At 36.9% G+C, this 15,535-nt stretch overlaps 11 protein-coding genes and 2 pseudogenes across 13 annotated transcripts, besides 2 other annotated features; 7 read left to right on the forward strand and 6 right to left on the reverse strand.

Moving 5' to 3' along the window:
* Nucleotides 1-430: 430 nt before the first annotated feature.
* On the forward strand, nucleotides 431-901 carry TVAGG3_0175090 (protein of unknown function, DUF4106 family; the record flags this gene model as incomplete). Its single annotated transcript, XM_051225441.1, has 1 exon — nucleotides 431-901. One exon carries the CDS (start codon nucleotides 431-433, stop codon nucleotides 899-901), a length of 471 nt encoding a protein of 156 aa, XP_051110427.1.
* An 86-nt stretch (nucleotides 902-987) lies between these two features.
* Nucleotides 988-10,770: a mobile genetic element.
* TVAGG3_0175110 (uncharacterized protein) lies at nucleotides 4,883-5,515 on the forward strand (the record flags this gene model as incomplete). Its single annotated transcript, XM_051225442.1, has 1 exon — nucleotides 4,883-5,515. One exon carries the CDS (start codon nucleotides 4,883-4,885, stop codon nucleotides 5,513-5,515), a length of 633 nt encoding a protein of 210 aa, XP_051110428.1.
* Nucleotides 5,552-5,971, forward strand: TVAGG3_0175120 (protein of unknown function, DUF4108 family; the record flags this gene model as incomplete). Its single annotated transcript, XM_051225443.1, has 1 exon — nucleotides 5,552-5,971. One exon carries the CDS (start codon nucleotides 5,552-5,554, stop codon nucleotides 5,969-5,971), a length of 420 nt encoding a protein of 139 aa, XP_051110429.1.
* Nucleotides 5,988-6,268, reverse strand: TVAGG3_0175130 (annotated as a pseudogene). The gene has a single exon. A coding segment is annotated over exon 1 (281 nt).
* On the reverse strand, nucleotides 7,677-8,591 carry TVAGG3_0175140 (organellar and viral DNA polymerase type B; the record flags this gene model as incomplete). The annotated part of the gene is made up of 1 exon (XM_051225444.1): nucleotides 7,677-8,591. The coding sequence occupies one exon, from the start codon at nucleotides 8,589-8,591 to the stop codon at nucleotides 7,677-7,679; it is 915 nt and encodes a 304-aa protein (XP_051110430.1).
* TVAGG3_0175150 (uncharacterized protein) lies at nucleotides 9,112-9,312 on the forward strand (the record flags this gene model as incomplete). The annotated part of the gene is made up of 1 exon (XM_051225445.1): nucleotides 9,112-9,312. One exon carries the CDS (start codon nucleotides 9,112-9,114, stop codon nucleotides 9,310-9,312), a length of 201 nt encoding a protein of 66 aa, XP_051110431.1.
* TVAGG3_0175160 (uncharacterized protein) lies at nucleotides 9,341-9,949 on the reverse strand (the record flags this gene model as incomplete). Its single annotated transcript, XM_051225446.1, has 1 exon — nucleotides 9,341-9,949. The coding sequence occupies one exon, from the start codon at nucleotides 9,947-9,949 to the stop codon at nucleotides 9,341-9,343; it is 609 nt and encodes a 202-aa protein (XP_051110432.1).
* On the forward strand, nucleotides 10,322-10,696 carry TVAGG3_0175170 (uncharacterized protein; the record flags this gene model as incomplete). Its single annotated transcript, XM_051225447.1, has 1 exon — nucleotides 10,322-10,696. The coding sequence occupies one exon, from the start codon at nucleotides 10,322-10,324 to the stop codon at nucleotides 10,694-10,696; it is 375 nt and encodes a 124-aa protein (XP_051110433.1).
* A 261-nt stretch (nucleotides 10,771-11,031) lies between the features above and the next one.
* TVAGG3_0175180 (uncharacterized protein) lies at nucleotides 11,032-11,569 on the forward strand (the record flags this gene model as incomplete). Its single annotated transcript, XM_051225448.1, has 1 exon — nucleotides 11,032-11,569. A coding segment is annotated over one exon (538 nt), but the record flags the coding sequence as incomplete, so codon positions are not given.
* Nucleotides 11,570-11,648: 79 nt separating this feature from the next.
* Nucleotides 11,649-12,353, forward strand: TVAGG3_0175190 (cytochrome B-C1 complex subunit 6, mitochondrial family; the record flags this gene model as incomplete). The annotated part of the gene is made up of 1 exon (XM_051225449.1): nucleotides 11,649-12,353. The coding sequence occupies one exon, from the start codon at nucleotides 11,649-11,651 to the stop codon at nucleotides 12,351-12,353; it is 705 nt and encodes a 234-aa protein (XP_051110435.1).
* Nucleotides 12,354-12,402: 49 nt separating this feature from the next.
* On the reverse strand, nucleotides 12,403-12,666 carry TVAGG3_0175200 (uncharacterized protein; the record flags this gene model as incomplete). Its single annotated transcript, XM_051225450.1, has 1 exon — nucleotides 12,403-12,666. One exon carries the CDS (start codon nucleotides 12,664-12,666, stop codon nucleotides 12,403-12,405), a length of 264 nt encoding a protein of 87 aa, XP_051110436.1.
* Nucleotides 12,667-13,912: 1,246 nt separating this feature from the next.
* Nucleotides 13,913-15,535: part of a mobile genetic element that runs on past the window's edge.
* Nucleotides 14,120-14,949, reverse strand: TVAGG3_0175220 (annotated as a pseudogene). Its single transcript has one exon. A coding segment is annotated over exon 1 (830 nt).
* On the reverse strand, nucleotides 14,995-15,219 carry TVAGG3_0175230 (phage tail repeat-like family; the record flags this gene model as incomplete). The annotated part of the gene is made up of 1 exon (XM_051225451.1): nucleotides 14,995-15,219. One exon carries the CDS (start codon nucleotides 15,217-15,219, stop codon nucleotides 14,995-14,997), a length of 225 nt encoding a protein of 74 aa, XP_051110437.1.

Raw genomic sequence — 15,535 nt, forward strand, 5'->3', positions numbered from 1 at the left:
TACAATGAGATGGGGTCATAAAGCTAATCCGATAGGTGGTTCATAAACTTACAACCACAATTCCAAGAAGTTGTAGACGCAATGGAAGTCAATGGTGAACGAGATATAGCTGGTATTTTAGCGCGGCTTTAATGCCATTGAAAGATATGAAAGATGCAGATATTTTGGACCAGTATGAAATGAACATGGCTGATGGAAATATAACACCTGACGTTCTAGAACATTTATCTCAAAGAACTACACAGAACCATAGAGATGGTATATTTGGTGAAGAGTTTAGAAAGAAAGTTAGGGAGGAGAAGGAAGAGAACCTATTGTACATGACCTTGCAAACGAAAGTTTACAAAATGTCATAAAAACTTACTTTGCAGACAATGAACCGAGAAGGGATGAATATTTAAGAAAACTCAAATGGACAGTACCAAATGAAATGTTAGTATTGAAAAACATGTTCCTTGACAAAATAAAACCAACTACAGAAATAAACGACGCAAGACTGAAAGATTGGGTAGAAGCTTTCCCATTCACAAAAGATATAGTTGGTAACATGGAAAGAAAACCAGAATGGCTACAAAAACATATATTTGGAAACGAGCTTATTCCATATGGACAGGCACTGTTTGAAGAGCTTGAACCAGAAACTCAGGAAAGAGTCATGCAAACAATACGCGAAGACTCAAATACAGACTATGACAAACTCTTTCTAGGATATAGGTTACCTGAGATGGGCGACCAGAGCCAAAAGGCAAAAAGGACATGGGAAATTTGCAACATACTAGATGAACATAATGCAAAGATGCAACAACTTCAAGCAGAGGGCAATGAAGGAAAAAGAAGAGTTAAAAACTCAGTCAGGAAGAAAGTAAAGCTTGGTCCACGTGGGTTCTATTATGACATATAAATCCAACTATTCTATATTTTTACTCATATGAAATGTACGCCGCTCAGAATATAACGCCAACAGTTTTGGATGCCATGAATGGAAATGTTTCCGAATGGTATAACGAATGCGACAATGCCATTAGAAGGTCAGAAATAGTTCCTGGAACTTACGAATATACAACTGCTGTTTCTTATGGAAACGTAGGTGAGTTTGGAGAAGGTTCTTCAACAACAGTAGATATTGCTTGCGACAGGTTTCATATAATTTCTATTGACAACTCTTTCTTATACGTGGAACAAGACATTGAAATAAAACCTTCTGCCAAGTTGTCTGACAAGAAAGGTTGCAATGGAATTTTCTATGTCGGATACCAATATGCTCCAGAAGTTTTCATGGGATATAAGATATATTCTAACTCTGACTTAGTTCAAACAGTAACATGGGCAAACTATGAATGGTTCGCTTTGAGAAACTCAGTACAACCACAAGCTAGAGAACAAACAGACCAGTATGCAACTATTGAGAAAATAAGAAGACTTGACCCTAACGTTCCAGGAGTTTATGTTAACCTTTCTGGACAAACTGCAGCAGCAGTAACCAAAGTAAAACTGAAACTTAGAGTTCCTTTGTCATCTTTCCTCATCTTCAGGTTTTTAAGATACTTGCCAAACTGGGCAGGAAAAATTTCTATCGAACTTACTCCAAGCAAAAATAACTTAGTCATTGCACCAACACAAGACCCATTCACTCTTACAGACGTAAAGGGAACAAATAAAACGTCATTCGCCGACTTTTGCAAAGACAAAGTTGACTTAGACTTTGGTTTCTCAAACCTCAACACTGAAGTAAACTATTATTTCAATGCTGCTGGAATGCTTGGGACCCAGTTAAGTTCACATGCGAAAAGTTTGAATGCAAGAGAATAGAAAGCAGACTTGCAGTCTATATGTTGGACCCAGATATTTCAAATGCTTTAGCTGCCAAATATATTGCAGTTCCACTTATGTTCCCTATACACCAAATATCTGTCAAAGACTTTGCAGGTGAAGTTGGAAACCAAAGTGCTGACCCAGGTGCAAGAACAGATATTGCTTTAACAACTGCAATGAAACATGCAGATACTATGTTTGTACTGTTCAGACGAACTATAAATGACTATTCTTGCTTCTACAACCCTGGTATTAAATACCATATAAACATAGATGGCAAATACTATCCAAGAGAAGAATATTCTACAGTTGAGGATATGAGGTCATACAACTTGACATTAGATGCTATGAACTTTAACAACAACTTCACAACAACATTAACCCTGAAATGCAAAGTTCTATTATGCCATATGTGAAAGTATGGACTCATACAGGAGCTCAAAAAACTCAATATACAAATGGAGACCGTTCAAACTTTTGGCTTGGCATTCCATTTGCTGACTCAGAAGACTTTATGGGTGGTATTTCAACTGTTGGTACAGTTCAAACAATATACTGGTGACAGAGACGGTCCAGATGAATTGAAAGCAAAGAAGTTTACAAAACCAATAGCACTTTTCACGGAAGATGCTCTTTTGAAGATTCGTTCGATGAAACCTGCTGGGGCTCCTCAGATTGGCATAACGACAGCTTCCATCGAGCAGATTTTGGCAGCAGGTCAGTAAGTTGTTCTTGAACTGACTTCTCTCCGTCAAATATTGACAGTACGCCAGTTTTGACATAAATTGTATTATAAACTTACCTTTAGAAATATCGGTCAGTTTTGTTGTTATATTTTTGTCTGCTTCAAGAACTTTCACCATCTCGGTTATACCAACTTTCTTTGCTTTATGAAAATATTTTGGTTCAGCAAAGACTGCTATTCTATAACATTTTCCATTGTTTGTGTAAAGAACTATTCTGTCAATGTATTTGTATTGTTTGTGTGTGTAAACTTTGTTTTGCTTCAATTCGAAGAGATACTCAAATACGTCCATCTTTTTATTCTAAGTAAAATGTCATTTCCGAAAAATAGAAGCGTAAGTGTTTCAAAAGGTTTAATGGCGGTGGCAGATGTGAAGTTAAATTCACCAACTCAAACAAACAGTCAAAGTGTTGTTGTCAATGTCAAAGAAAGAGATGTTGAAGTGGGGAAACCATACGAAGACGAAGATGGTATAACAATAGTTCCTGTAAAAGAACAACCAACATACCCTGAAGTTAGCAGAGACTTAAGTTCTGTTGCAGATATTCGAAACGACTACCAACAACTTAAAGACAAACTTAAAACTCAGGAGAAGATTTGTCAAGCTTTGGGTATAATGTTAAACTTGGTCGAACACAACCCTGTAAAAGTGAACTCATATGTCATCGCACCTCATGAAATTTTGAAAGAACTATTGAAACTTTTGACAGAGGCAGACGATATAAACATCAAAGAAATAGAACCCGACATTGCTTGCTGTGGTGTTTCATATAATGTCATTGACAAGATATACGTTATGAAAGGAGGTGAAACGTTGAACTTAAAATATAGTTTCCCAGACGTCATAAAATATTTGACGACCACAACATTTCATTAAAATTTACTTGCTAAGTAAATGGCAGAAGACATAGTGGTTTATACTATTACGACTAAAAACCCTGAGTCATATAATTCTATAACAACAAACTTACAAAGTCCTCAAGGACGATATTGTAAACTGACCTTAAACACAATGACGACTAAAGCCTGTTTTGCTCTTTTGACACCAGAAGACTTTGTTGTTGTGAATGGTAAAAAATACTTCTTTGAAGATACTTCAGAATATACCACCAACAGGTTTTGTTGACTTATTTAATACTTTAAGGACGGATGTAACATGTGCTGCAACTAGAGCAGGTTTCATTATGTTTGGATGTCCGACTGAGTTTACTATAAACGATATGAGCTATAATACAAAACTTATATCTGGTTTTTACTACCAACAGTTTCCTATAACAGGAAAAGGTGTCATACAAGGAATGTCTGTTCCATTGACTTTAAGTACACCAATCTTATATATTGTTTCAAACTTAGGTTCAAAGTGTTATTCGAATGTCGACAGAAACTACTATGACCAAAAGATACTCATGCGTATAAACAACACTTTCTCTGCTGGTTTGCCTATTGTTCATTCGAATGCAGAGTTTTCAGCTTTAGTAACTCAAACACTTTAGCAAACATAAACTTAACCTTAGTTGACGCAAACTTTGTTCCTGTAAAACTTTTATGTCCTATGTATTTGTCAATGACGGCAGAAAGTTTCGAATTGGAAGATGCAACTGGTGAAAGTATTGTATTACAAGAACAACTTCAACAACAAATAGCTCAAGAACAACAAATGCAACAAATGGAACAAATGCAACAACAAAGTCAAGAATAAAAAAATATTTTTTTTATTTTTATAAAAATGTACAGAATAGATGTTTCAGATTTTTATGACTTCCAAGCGTTCAGAAATATGTGTCCATTTAGAGACTATAACAAAGCAGTCGAGAATTTGAAACGTTTAGTCATTTATGTTGACTCTGCCCCAGAATGTTATGTCATGAAAGAATGGGATGTTGTCTTTAACAAACCAAGAGCAACCATAGTTTCAGAACAAGAATGTAGACAGAAACTTAAGAAAATAAAAGTCGTACAAGTTGGTATGAAGATGTTAGATGCTTGGGATATCTTATTGTCAAAGTTAGAAGATTTTTCAGTTCGTGGTATAAAGTTCTATACACCATCTCCAAACTTCTATTCTATCTTCACTGGATATAAATACGAACAAGTAGAATGGAAAGAAAATGTTATAGAAGCTTGGTTAGACCATGTCAAAGAAATTATATGCAATGGAAACGAAAGAGTCTATGAGTATATCTTATGTTGGTTTGCAAACATCTTACAACATCCAAGTGCTAAAAATGAAACTGCTCTCATTATAATTGGAAAACAAGGAACGGTAAGAACACTTTCTTTACAGATATCTTATGCAAACTGTTAGAGGGCTATTCGAACCCTAATATGACAAACTTAGAAAACATCTGCGGTAAATTTAACTCTTCAATAGAGAATATGAAACTTATAGTATGTAACGAACTTCAAAGTATAGATACAACAAAGGTTTTAAACTCAGATGCTTTGAAGAGTCTTATAACAGACAAAGTTGGAGTTGTTGAAAGAAAATATAAAGACCAAAGAGTTTGTGAAAATGTTGCAAATTTCATCATGGTTTCAAACAACGTTCCGATGAAGTTAGAAAGTTCTGACAGAAGATATGTAGTTGTCAGAACGTCAGAAGCTCATATGCAAGATACAGAATATTTTGACGACTTAGCAGAAACTTTGACATCTGACTTTTACAACCACTTGTTCTCATATTTCATGACATTAGATATTTCTAAGTTCAATCCAAGACAAATTCCACATACCGAAGAGAGACAAACATTGTTAGAAGCAAACAAGAGTGTTTATGAACTGTTCATAGATGAAACTGACTTTGAGTGTTTAGATGAAAGGTCATTGTACGATTCATATAAACAGTATTGTCAAGAGTATGGTTATATGGCAGCTTCTAAACGTACATTCTTGGCAAATGTCAAAAATCTTTTAGATGTTCAGAACGGCGTATATACAAAGAAAAATTTTTATGAGTAAATTTTAAAAAAAATATTTTTTTATCCGATAGAAAAGATGGCAAAATTCATCTCAGTAAACAAGTACATGACAGAAGTCAAAGAAGAACTAGACCCATTCGCATATTTGAATGTTTACTTCTACCATTTTGAAAAGTCTACATTTGACAAAGTTTGGAACATTGCACCGGTTAAGTTTGCTATTGTGACTAAAAATGGTGCGAAATTTGAAGACTTAGACATTGACGGTATGTTGACAGTCAAAGAAAATTTTGACAGAAAGTTCTCAAAACTCGAAGAAGGCAAAGCATACAAACTTGTTATACCTTATGAACCAAAGAAAGCAGACGACTATGAATATTATGAGTCTAAGATAGTTGAAGTTCAAGGTAAATTGGGTAAAAAGATTTTAGAGTCTAAACCAGTGTTTACTCCTAAAGAGGAAGAGAACATTGACATTGACCCAGAAATGTTCTAAAAATAAAATTTTATTTTTACATGTCAAATTTCTTTTTCTCTGGAACTGGCTCTGGTTCTTTCTTCTCTTCTTCTACTTTCTTTTCTTTCTTCTCTCTCTTCTTCTTCTTCTCTGGTGGAGTTATGTCAAATTTCTCTGAACCATATTTCTGTAAAAGTTCTTTGTCCTTTAATAGCTCTTCTATTCTGTTTCCTATTTCATCTTCAAGAACAGCGCATGTGTCTTCTTTGCATTCTAAGAACTTTTGTTGGACTTCATCTTTCCAATCGGCGTCATCTCTGTCAACAAGTCTGTCATTGACAAATTTTAAGACTGCTCTTTGTAATGTTTTATGGTTCTTGTCATATTCCCAGAAACAGAACTTTAGAACAAATTCACCTTTCTTGTTTTACACTATGTAAGATTTTATGGTCGACAGATGTTTTGCTGTCAAAAAGTTTGTCTCGAATATAGATAGCGAAATCGCTAGACATTTTCTAAAAGATAAAAATTTTAATTTTTCTAAAAATATGTTAGAAAAAAAGTTTGCTGACATTGACAAGAAATTTGAGAATGTTTTAAAACAAGAACAAGAGGAAGTTAGAAAATGCTCAGATAAAACCCATACATGACAAGTTCTTATTTGCTCAGAATGGTATAACAGGTCTAACGCACCACCTGGGTCGGGTAAGACTTTCACTTATCTTAAAATGGCTGCACAACAACAAGAACTAGATGAGAAGAACCCATTCTATGAGTTAGTTGTTATTTGTAGTACTTCTGTGGTCAATTCGATCAAACCGTAAATTCGTTCAAAGATATTATAAAGAAGTCTAAGTTAGTATGTATAAAAGACTCTGAGTGTTAGATTGGATAAAGAAGTACCAAAGAAGAGTTTTGAAGTAAATGCTATAAATGAGTATGTCAATTCGAAGTTTAAAGACCCAAATGAGGAAATGCAGAGAATATTAGAGAAGAAACACTTCAGAAACAAACAGAAAGAGATAGAATACATTTCGAAGAAATTGCAATCGTACGATTGGAAGACTTTACCCTCATAGATGTCTTCTTATCTTAGATGACTTTGCTTCTCATCCTTTGTTAAAGAACAGAGAACAAGACATGTGTCGAATTCTTAAGAAGCTCAGACACTTTAACATTTCAGTTGTCATTTGTGTACAGACAGCAAAGAGTTTTAAGTAAGGATGTTAAAAGAATACTTACTGACATTATATACTTTTCCCTGGATTGTCCGAAGACGATTTCATGGAACTTATGAAAGAGTCCATGGCAGGTAAGTTTGACAGACATGAACTATGGGAGAAGTACAAAGTCATACAAGACCCTCATACTTCTTTCAGAATTCATATCTACGCGAACAAAGTTCAAATTGTAAAAAGTCAATAAAAATAAAGAGTTTTGGCGACCCCGAAAGAAGTCAGTCTAGAGAAATTTCACTGTTTTTGTTGCTGAATTCAATAAAAATATATTTTAGGTGAAGAGGTGAGATTTCACCTCTTTTTTCACCTGTTTTTTCACCTCAGTTATTTTATAAGCGTTTCACATGGTAAACGTTATTTTTTAAATTTTGTGAAAACTCAACGGTTTGACACAAGCCCTAAAAATTATTTTACTCAGAATTTTGTTGCTGAATTCAATAAAAATATATTTTAGGTGAAGAGGTGAGATTTCACCTGTTTTTTCACCTCTTTTTTCACCTGTTATTTTATAAGCGTTTTACATGAATTGTATGATGTATATTTGAAATCCTAAACAGTTTTGTGGCTTCGATTTCCTCTGTCAGTACATCGAATGTTTTAACAATGCCGAAAGTTTCTTTATATTTCTTCTTGACATCTGAAAGAAGGAAATCGTCAGCTGTTGGATAGTTTTTGTTCAGAAATGCTAACATGTCCATTTTATCTTCTGCTGGTTTCTCTGCTTCTTTCTTTAAGTCAGCATAGTCGTTTCGCATTCTTTCTATCTCTTTGACTGAGTAGTTATATTTCCTCATTGCTGCTTTACATTTTGAACATTGTGGGTTCATTTTTGCGTTATATTCTGAAACCTTACCTGCTAAAACAACTAAGGCGTCAATTGCTCTCTTCATCTCGAACATAGCGGGTCTTATTTGTTCGTTCCATACCTTACCCCTACTATCTTTATCTCTTATTTCCCATACACATTTTGCAACTAATGAAACAAAGTTGTCGTAGGTCTTAAATTCTTCGGATTTGTAAAGGTCAGAGATGTTCTTATATACCATGTCGCAGTCTTTGTCCATGACTTTGTGGTTGCAATGAAATCCAAGAAACTCATAGTTAACCTTTCGTATGAACTTCTTTATTTCTACTGAGTCAGTCAGTCCGACTTCTATTTCATCGAATTCTGGAATAGTGAGTTTTTGTTGTTGGATTTCAGGAAGTTTAGGTAAATGGTCAATAATATCCTGCATTTCATAAAGATACTGTTCATTTGTTTCATCTTTCGCACTACAGTCTAAATTACTTGTTAAAAGTTCTTGCTTTATCTTCTGGATTTTTGTTTCGAAAGTATATGAAGAAGGAATGAAGCTTTTCATCTCTACTAACATTGAAGTTGGGTTCATGACTAACGAGTTTGGTGCTGTTGTTGCTAACATGTTCTTACAATAAAAATAAAAAATATTTTTTTAAAAAAACCAACTTTATTTTTTATTTCGGGAAAATTCAAGAGGGTGAAAAAACAGGTGAAAAAAGAGGTGAAATCTCACCTCTTCACCTAAAATATATTTTTGGGTCATTTACGCTCATTACGATGAAGTTTCGACAAAACATTTACGAAGAAATTCATGAAAATTCATGAGGTGAAAAAACAGGTGAAAAAAGAGGTGAAATCTCACCTCTTCACCTAAAATATATTTTTGCTGAAAAAGTGTCATTTTTTCATGTCCGAAGACTCGAAGGTGCAACACTTCCAAAATACCGACGAACTCAGAAGAGCAGCATGGCAGTATGTTCTTGACAACTTCTTTGAGTTCTCCAGGTACACCTTGGAAAATGCTGAAGAACTCCGACACAGAGAATTTGGAGAAATTGCACTCCAATACTACCTTGACAAACAAAGGGTAAACAAAGGGTAAAATAAGACTAAAAACTTAACGTTTAAAAAGTGACATTTTTATGAGCTCCGAGTCACCGAGAAAACTTGGTCAGATGTTAGCAGCTTACTTCCCTGAGGAGGATGGAAGCGTTACATACGTAAGGTTCAAAAACAACGAACCTGGAATTGCGTACCAAATTCGCAATTACATGACCATGGAAGAGTACGAAAGGTTTCTACAAGAGAAACCAGCTCTAAACAACTCAGAAAAGAAAGAGTAAAAAGTTTAACTCGTAATTGTTTATTTTTTTACTTGTATGGGCAAGCTGCAAGAATGAAGTCGACTATCTCAGTCTTTGTCTTGACCAGTTGGACTGCTCTTGCGAGTACGTCTGTTTTGCGGTCTCCAGCTGGTGTCTGACCTTCGTAATTGCGCATGTTCTTGAGAGCTCCAACTGTAAATGGCTGTAAGATGAAGAGTCTCTCAGACTGCTTGAGGTAGTCTTCACGGTCACGAACCGAATCTGTGGTACGAGTCGAATTGGTCGACCTTAGGGAAGAGACTGAAAGCCTGTCATCTTCCATAGGGGCTGTGGCATACTCTTTGCGTAAACGGTTCAGACCTTCTTCGAACTCTTGGTCTCTCTTCGATTGGGATTGAGATTGGAATTGGGGTGGAGGGTTTGACATGAACATCCAAGGGTTAGGGAAGTAAGGCATGGGTTGAGGAGGGTAGTTTGGAAAGCCTTGTGGTGGGTAGTTTGGAAAGCCTTGTGGTGGGTAGTAACCTTGAGGTGGAAATTGGTAGTAATTCGGAGGTCCTTGTTGGAACTGAGGTTGCTGAGGAGACTGTTGTGGTGCTGGAGCATGCTGTTCCTCTGGCTGTGGAACGGGTTCAGTAGGTGGGACGTCGGACATTCGTTTGTGTCTTAACCGTCTTTGTTCTGAAACAATATAATATTGTCTTGAAAAAGTACAACATTGTCTTGAAAAAGTACAACATTGTCTTGAAAAAGTACAACATTGTCTTGAAAAAGTACAACATTGTCTTGAAAAAGTACAACATTGTCTTGAAAAAGTACAACATTGTTCTGAAAAAGTTCAAGACTTGTTCTGAAAAAGTACAGCTGTACTCAAATTTGAGAGACATTGTACTGAATTTATACAACATTGTTCTGAAAAAGTACAACATTGTTCTGAAAAAGTACAATATTGTCTTGAAAAAGTACAACATTGTCTTGAAAAAGTACAACATTGTCTTGAAAAAGTACAATATTGTACTGACTCAGTATGGAGCTTGACCCCTTAGACGAAGCAATTTATCTAATTGAGGTAAATGAAACCGTGAAGGAATATCTCAGCAAGTGCAAACCAAGCAAGTCCATTGGCTTCTGGTTGTCCAAGAATAGTGTCTTAAAGTTGGAAATTGAAACAGGTGTTGCAATTCAAGTTCCAGAAGGCACTGCATTCGATGATATTAAGGATGTGAAGAAAGAAGCCCTCTTGAAGTTCTTCATGAAACGTCCTTGGATACTACTTCCATATCGTGAGAGCCCAATTCCACGAATTACACAAATTCTCAGAGCACTACTTCACTACTCTGGACAGCCGTTCTTCATAACCTCAGAAGGCGACATCCAACCAATTCTTCAGCCAGTTCAGTAAACATCTCATTTTAACTTCACTTTTTTTTATGTTTTTACTCACACTCGTACTCAACAGGTTTGTGTACAACTATTTCAACTGTGAACCTTGTATTGACCGGTCTTCCTGCAAATGCAAGTTCGGTCAATACACAATTTATGGTGGCAAGAAAGACAGTGGGGAATGTTATTCTGACATCTGTTGTTGCGCTCGAGAGAGAATTGAAATTCCAGACCCAACTCCAACACCAACACTCAAGTTGCCAAAGACTCATGTGAAGAAGAAGCCTTCTGGTAAGTTTCTTATAGCCATATACATGGCACGCTTTGAGTAAAAACATTTTTTTCATTTTTTGAATGAAGCAAGTTAAATTCGTCCCACACCAATCTCAATGGACCGATGAAGAGTTTCAAGCCATGGTTGAAGGCGTTGAGAACGACATAGACGGCGAACTTGAAGGAGCTCAAACCACAATTGCAACCAAAATTGCAGGAGTCAAGGAACAGATAGCTCCACTTAAAGCTACCAAAGCTACTCTTGACCTCATGGATAGTTACCGTTTAGAAGTAAAGAGTGGAATAAGACAATTAAAATTGAAACTTCTAAACTACGAAGCTATACTCCAAAAGTTAGCAGAAATGAGAAGACTTTACCAGAGCTACTTACATGTAAGGGACTTACCTTCAAGCAGTCCGACCAAAGATGAATTTTCTGACATTGTCCCAATTTTGTCCGAAAGTCAGCTCAGATGTTTTGAACTGCTCCCAACATATCCAGAATATGAACGTTTGCCTGAACTCTTCCGCAATCTCAAAAAACGTTTTTTGGTTCTCATGTTCGAAACTTTTATCGGAAGAGACAACAAACGTTCAGAAGAAGAACAAGATATTATTTTAAACTTGTTGTATGACATAACTGTCATAACAAGCTTTTTGAAGTAAAACCGCCATTCTCAAACCACTTCATTTTTTCGATGTCCGAACAAGCACCGAAGCCAAACTCAATGGCAGATGTCCTTTCAAGGTTGCCAGAAAAGCGCCCAGTTCAAATTCAAATTGCCCAATTGAAAGCTCATCTGTCAAACACCGTGAAGACTCTCCAAAGTAGTCTTATGGAAGAGATGACCAAGCTCAAAGCCGATGTCCTCATGAACCAAGCTTCCAATGAGAAATGCCTGAATGATTTGACGGAAACCTTGCGCATTTACGCGAGAGAGAACCGAGACCTTGCCAGACTCATCTACCGTTTCTTCGAAGAGATAGACGCCATCTGGAAGGTACTCGGAAAGGACAGAACATGCAACACCGTACTTCGTGAACACAGAATTGAAGAAGGAATTGTCGAGGAAGAAGAGAAACACGAAGAAGAGGAAGAGGAAGAAGAGGAAGAAGAGAAACACGAAGAAGAGGAAGTTTGGGCAACCCTTGTTGCCGATGACACTTACGAAATTTCCCAACCCTACCCATACCAAATCCGCAACAAGGAGACAGGCAAGGTTCTTACCCCAGTCCTCAACAACTTGGGACACTTGAACCTTACCCTTCGGAATTACGGTACAATTTCCATGGGAAGGCTTGTCGGTATGCAATGGGTTCCAAATCCAGACAAGAAGACGAGGGTCAGACACATTGACGGTGACAAGCTCAACAACCGTAAGGAGAACCTCGAGTGGTTCTAAGAGTAAAAAAATTTTATTTTAGGGGGAAACCCCAAGTAAATTTAAGTTTTTAGTTGCGTAAGCGGCTTAAATTAAGGATAATTTGGACAAGTAGTTCCTGACCTCTGAATTGGACTCTTTCGTCATCCCAGTTGCGTAGGAGGTCGTCCCAGAGGAGTTGGTAGAATTGCCATTCCAAGGACGATTTGTCCTCCCAGGCATTGAGGATGTACTGCTCGTAGAGTCTCATGACCTCTCCCTTGCACCAGACACCCTCTCCCTTGGAACGTAAGGCTTCTTCGAAGTGCTCGAATGCGATTGGCTGCGGGACCATCCGAAATGACACTTTTTGTACGTTTGGTCAATGTTCGTGTCTCGTGCCATAGTCGACGAAAATACAGACAAACAGGTTATATATGAGTTTGAGACCAAGAATGGTGTAACTCGACCTGTCCGATTCAAATTCGAATAAAAATTTTTTACTTCATGCAATGTTTTATTTCTGTGCCGTCTTCAAGTATGCCCCAGTACTTACGCTTGGAGAGGACATGAACTTCGGTGAAAATTTTGTCCAATTTGAATTGACCCATCTTTTCACCGACCATTCCCATTTCAATGAGTTTGTTGTATCCTTCTTCGTTCGTCATGAGTGCGTCAATGTTCTCATAGTAAACCACAACTTTCGATTTGACTTCGGAGAAGAATTTGTTGTAGTTGTCAAGGACTGCCTTTGCGAACTGAGGGTAAGACCAATGTTCGACAATAGGTTTTAATGTGGTTACTAAGCCACTTTGACCTTGAGTGAATTCGTACTTCAAAACAAAAGGAGAAAACCTTTCAACAAAGTTGTCGACCTTCTCATAGTGTTTACTCTTCATCTCTTGAGGTTTCTTAATGGAATATCCCCATGTCGAATTCATAAGCAATTTGAGTGTCATTGCAAGTTTGGGGTTTGAAGCTTTCCTAATATCATACAGTTGTTGTATGACTTTTCCAACTGTATAGTTCCTTCCTGGGAACTCACCATCTTCGTTTGGAATTCCAGTCGGGATATATTGGACGAACCTCATGTACGCAGCGTTAAGGTCGACATAGTATATCTTTTCATCTGAGTCGAACTTGTCGCAACCAATGGGTCCAGTTCGTGGAAATTCAAGTGAGTCTCTTATCTTCTGAGAAACTTCTCCTGTTATCTCATAAACATCGTCGAAGCAACCTGTTTCATATAAAACCTTCTGACCTAACTCCGATGCTCTCCAATACAATTTGACGTCAATTGGATGTCTCAATGGAAGTTTGTTTATAGCATCTTGAAGTTCTTGCAACCTCATTGGAAGTTCTTCTGGTTCAGGTTGGTATCCGAACAATCCAACTCCTTTTGGAACAGTGTACTTCTTTTGTGCTATAACTTTGTCTGGAACAACTTTTGGTCTTACCAACAATGAAAAGTTTGTTTCATCTTTTGGTACAAAAGTTTCTGTCAGCTTGTCATCTGGAATTGGTTCCAACAAACCTTTCTCGAAAAGAATGTTAACAGCTCTGACAATGTTGCATTTGCCTTTTCCGAACAATGGGTTTGTAAGACTTTCGTTCAACATGAAGTGGTTGTGGACAATTACAATCTTCAACCATGGTAAGTCTTTGTCAACAACATAGTCGTCATGTGAAGAACCTTTCTCAGTCGGTATGTTGACTCGGATATTGACATTTGCCAACGGTGCAATTTTTGCCAATTGACCTCTGAGAATGTACCTTGTCTTCACACATGACTCAAGATACTTCATCTTCTCATCTGTAACAAGACCAGAGTTCCTGAGACATGTAAGAATACAAGGTTCATTGACAATTGTTTCGATTGAATTGTAAATTCCATACCTTGTCAAGTCAATGTCAGACTTATTTATGAACGGGAAGTATCCAGCATGTTGTCTGACTGCTTGAGGGTTAGGTTGGTACCATTCGAACTTGACGCTTGAAATTCCTTCAATTGCATTCAGGATGTCTGAGTCGGAGTCAACCATTTGTTCTCTCTTTGTAGTCTTGAAAGCGTCAAGAAGTTGTGCGGCTGTTGTGACATTGCCATGTGCATAGTAAATGTGACCGTCCAAATCTGTTACGGTTAGTCTGAGATTGTATCCTTTCTTATTTCCGTCTTGAATTGCAGCAAGTACACCCATGAAGCCTTCTTTGTTCTTTCCTTCGTCAAAGTTTACTGTAAAGGTTCGACCAGATGTAATTTGACTTCTAACTTCACGATACTTTCATATGCATATCTTGTTCTTTCCATGGGAGCATGTTTGTCTTCACCTTTTCCTTTTTTCCTTCTCAAAGGATGCAATTGTTCGTCATGTTTCCAGTAGAATCTGGCAAAGCCGTCGTGTCCTTCAACTTGAGGCTCAGAAACATCGAAAGGCATGTCCATAAGACGTTCTTCTTCTAACCTCTCTAACCTGTTTGGATAATTTGCGCGTGCTGTTTCCAAGTCCATTTCATAGGTCAGACCAGCCAGTTTGTCATAGACTTTTATGGGTCTTCCTTCCTATATTTAAACTTCTTTGAAACTTTCCAACCATATCTTTCTAACTCTGCTTTTATTCTAGCAGAACCTTCTATCCATTCTATACGGGGCATTTTTATAAAAATAAAAAATATTTTTTTTTCTTTACTTTACATAACCGCCTGCTGCCATAAGTCTTTGACGCCAACCCATACCAGCTAATGAAGGTTGACTTGGTTTAGTTTGGAAACTAACCTTTGGTTTTGGTTTATCTTCAGTTTTTGGCTCACCTTCTTCTATCGGTTTTTCGTCACTTTTTGGTTCCTCTGACTTTACTTCACTTGCAGGTTTAGTTGTGTCGTCAACATCTTCATAAATATCATATGCCATTTGTTTTTGTTTTCCTTTCAACTTTTTGTGTTTGTTGTAAAGTTTAGAATATTTCGACTCTAAGTCAATGAGATGTTCTATAATGAACTGTTGGTCAGTGAAGTAAACTTTTCCATCTGTTGTCTCATAAACTCCTTCAGACTTCAATATTTTATTTGTGAGAGTCTGTTTCTTTTTTTGAGATACTAGCCGTTCCATTTCTATGAAAAGTGACTTTGTAGTTAGGGTTTGTATTTCCAGACCTGGCACTTTCTATTATTGAATTTTTCTCTTCATCTGTAAGTTCTTTGACAGGTTTTGACAATGGTTCTGAACT

Source organism: Trichomonas vaginalis, chromosome IV (genome assembly GCF_026262505.1).
Source record: "Trichomonas vaginalis G3 chromosome IV, whole genome shotgun sequence".
Lineage (NCBI taxonomy): Eukaryota > Parabasalia > Trichomonadida > Trichomonadidae > Trichomonas > Trichomonas vaginalis.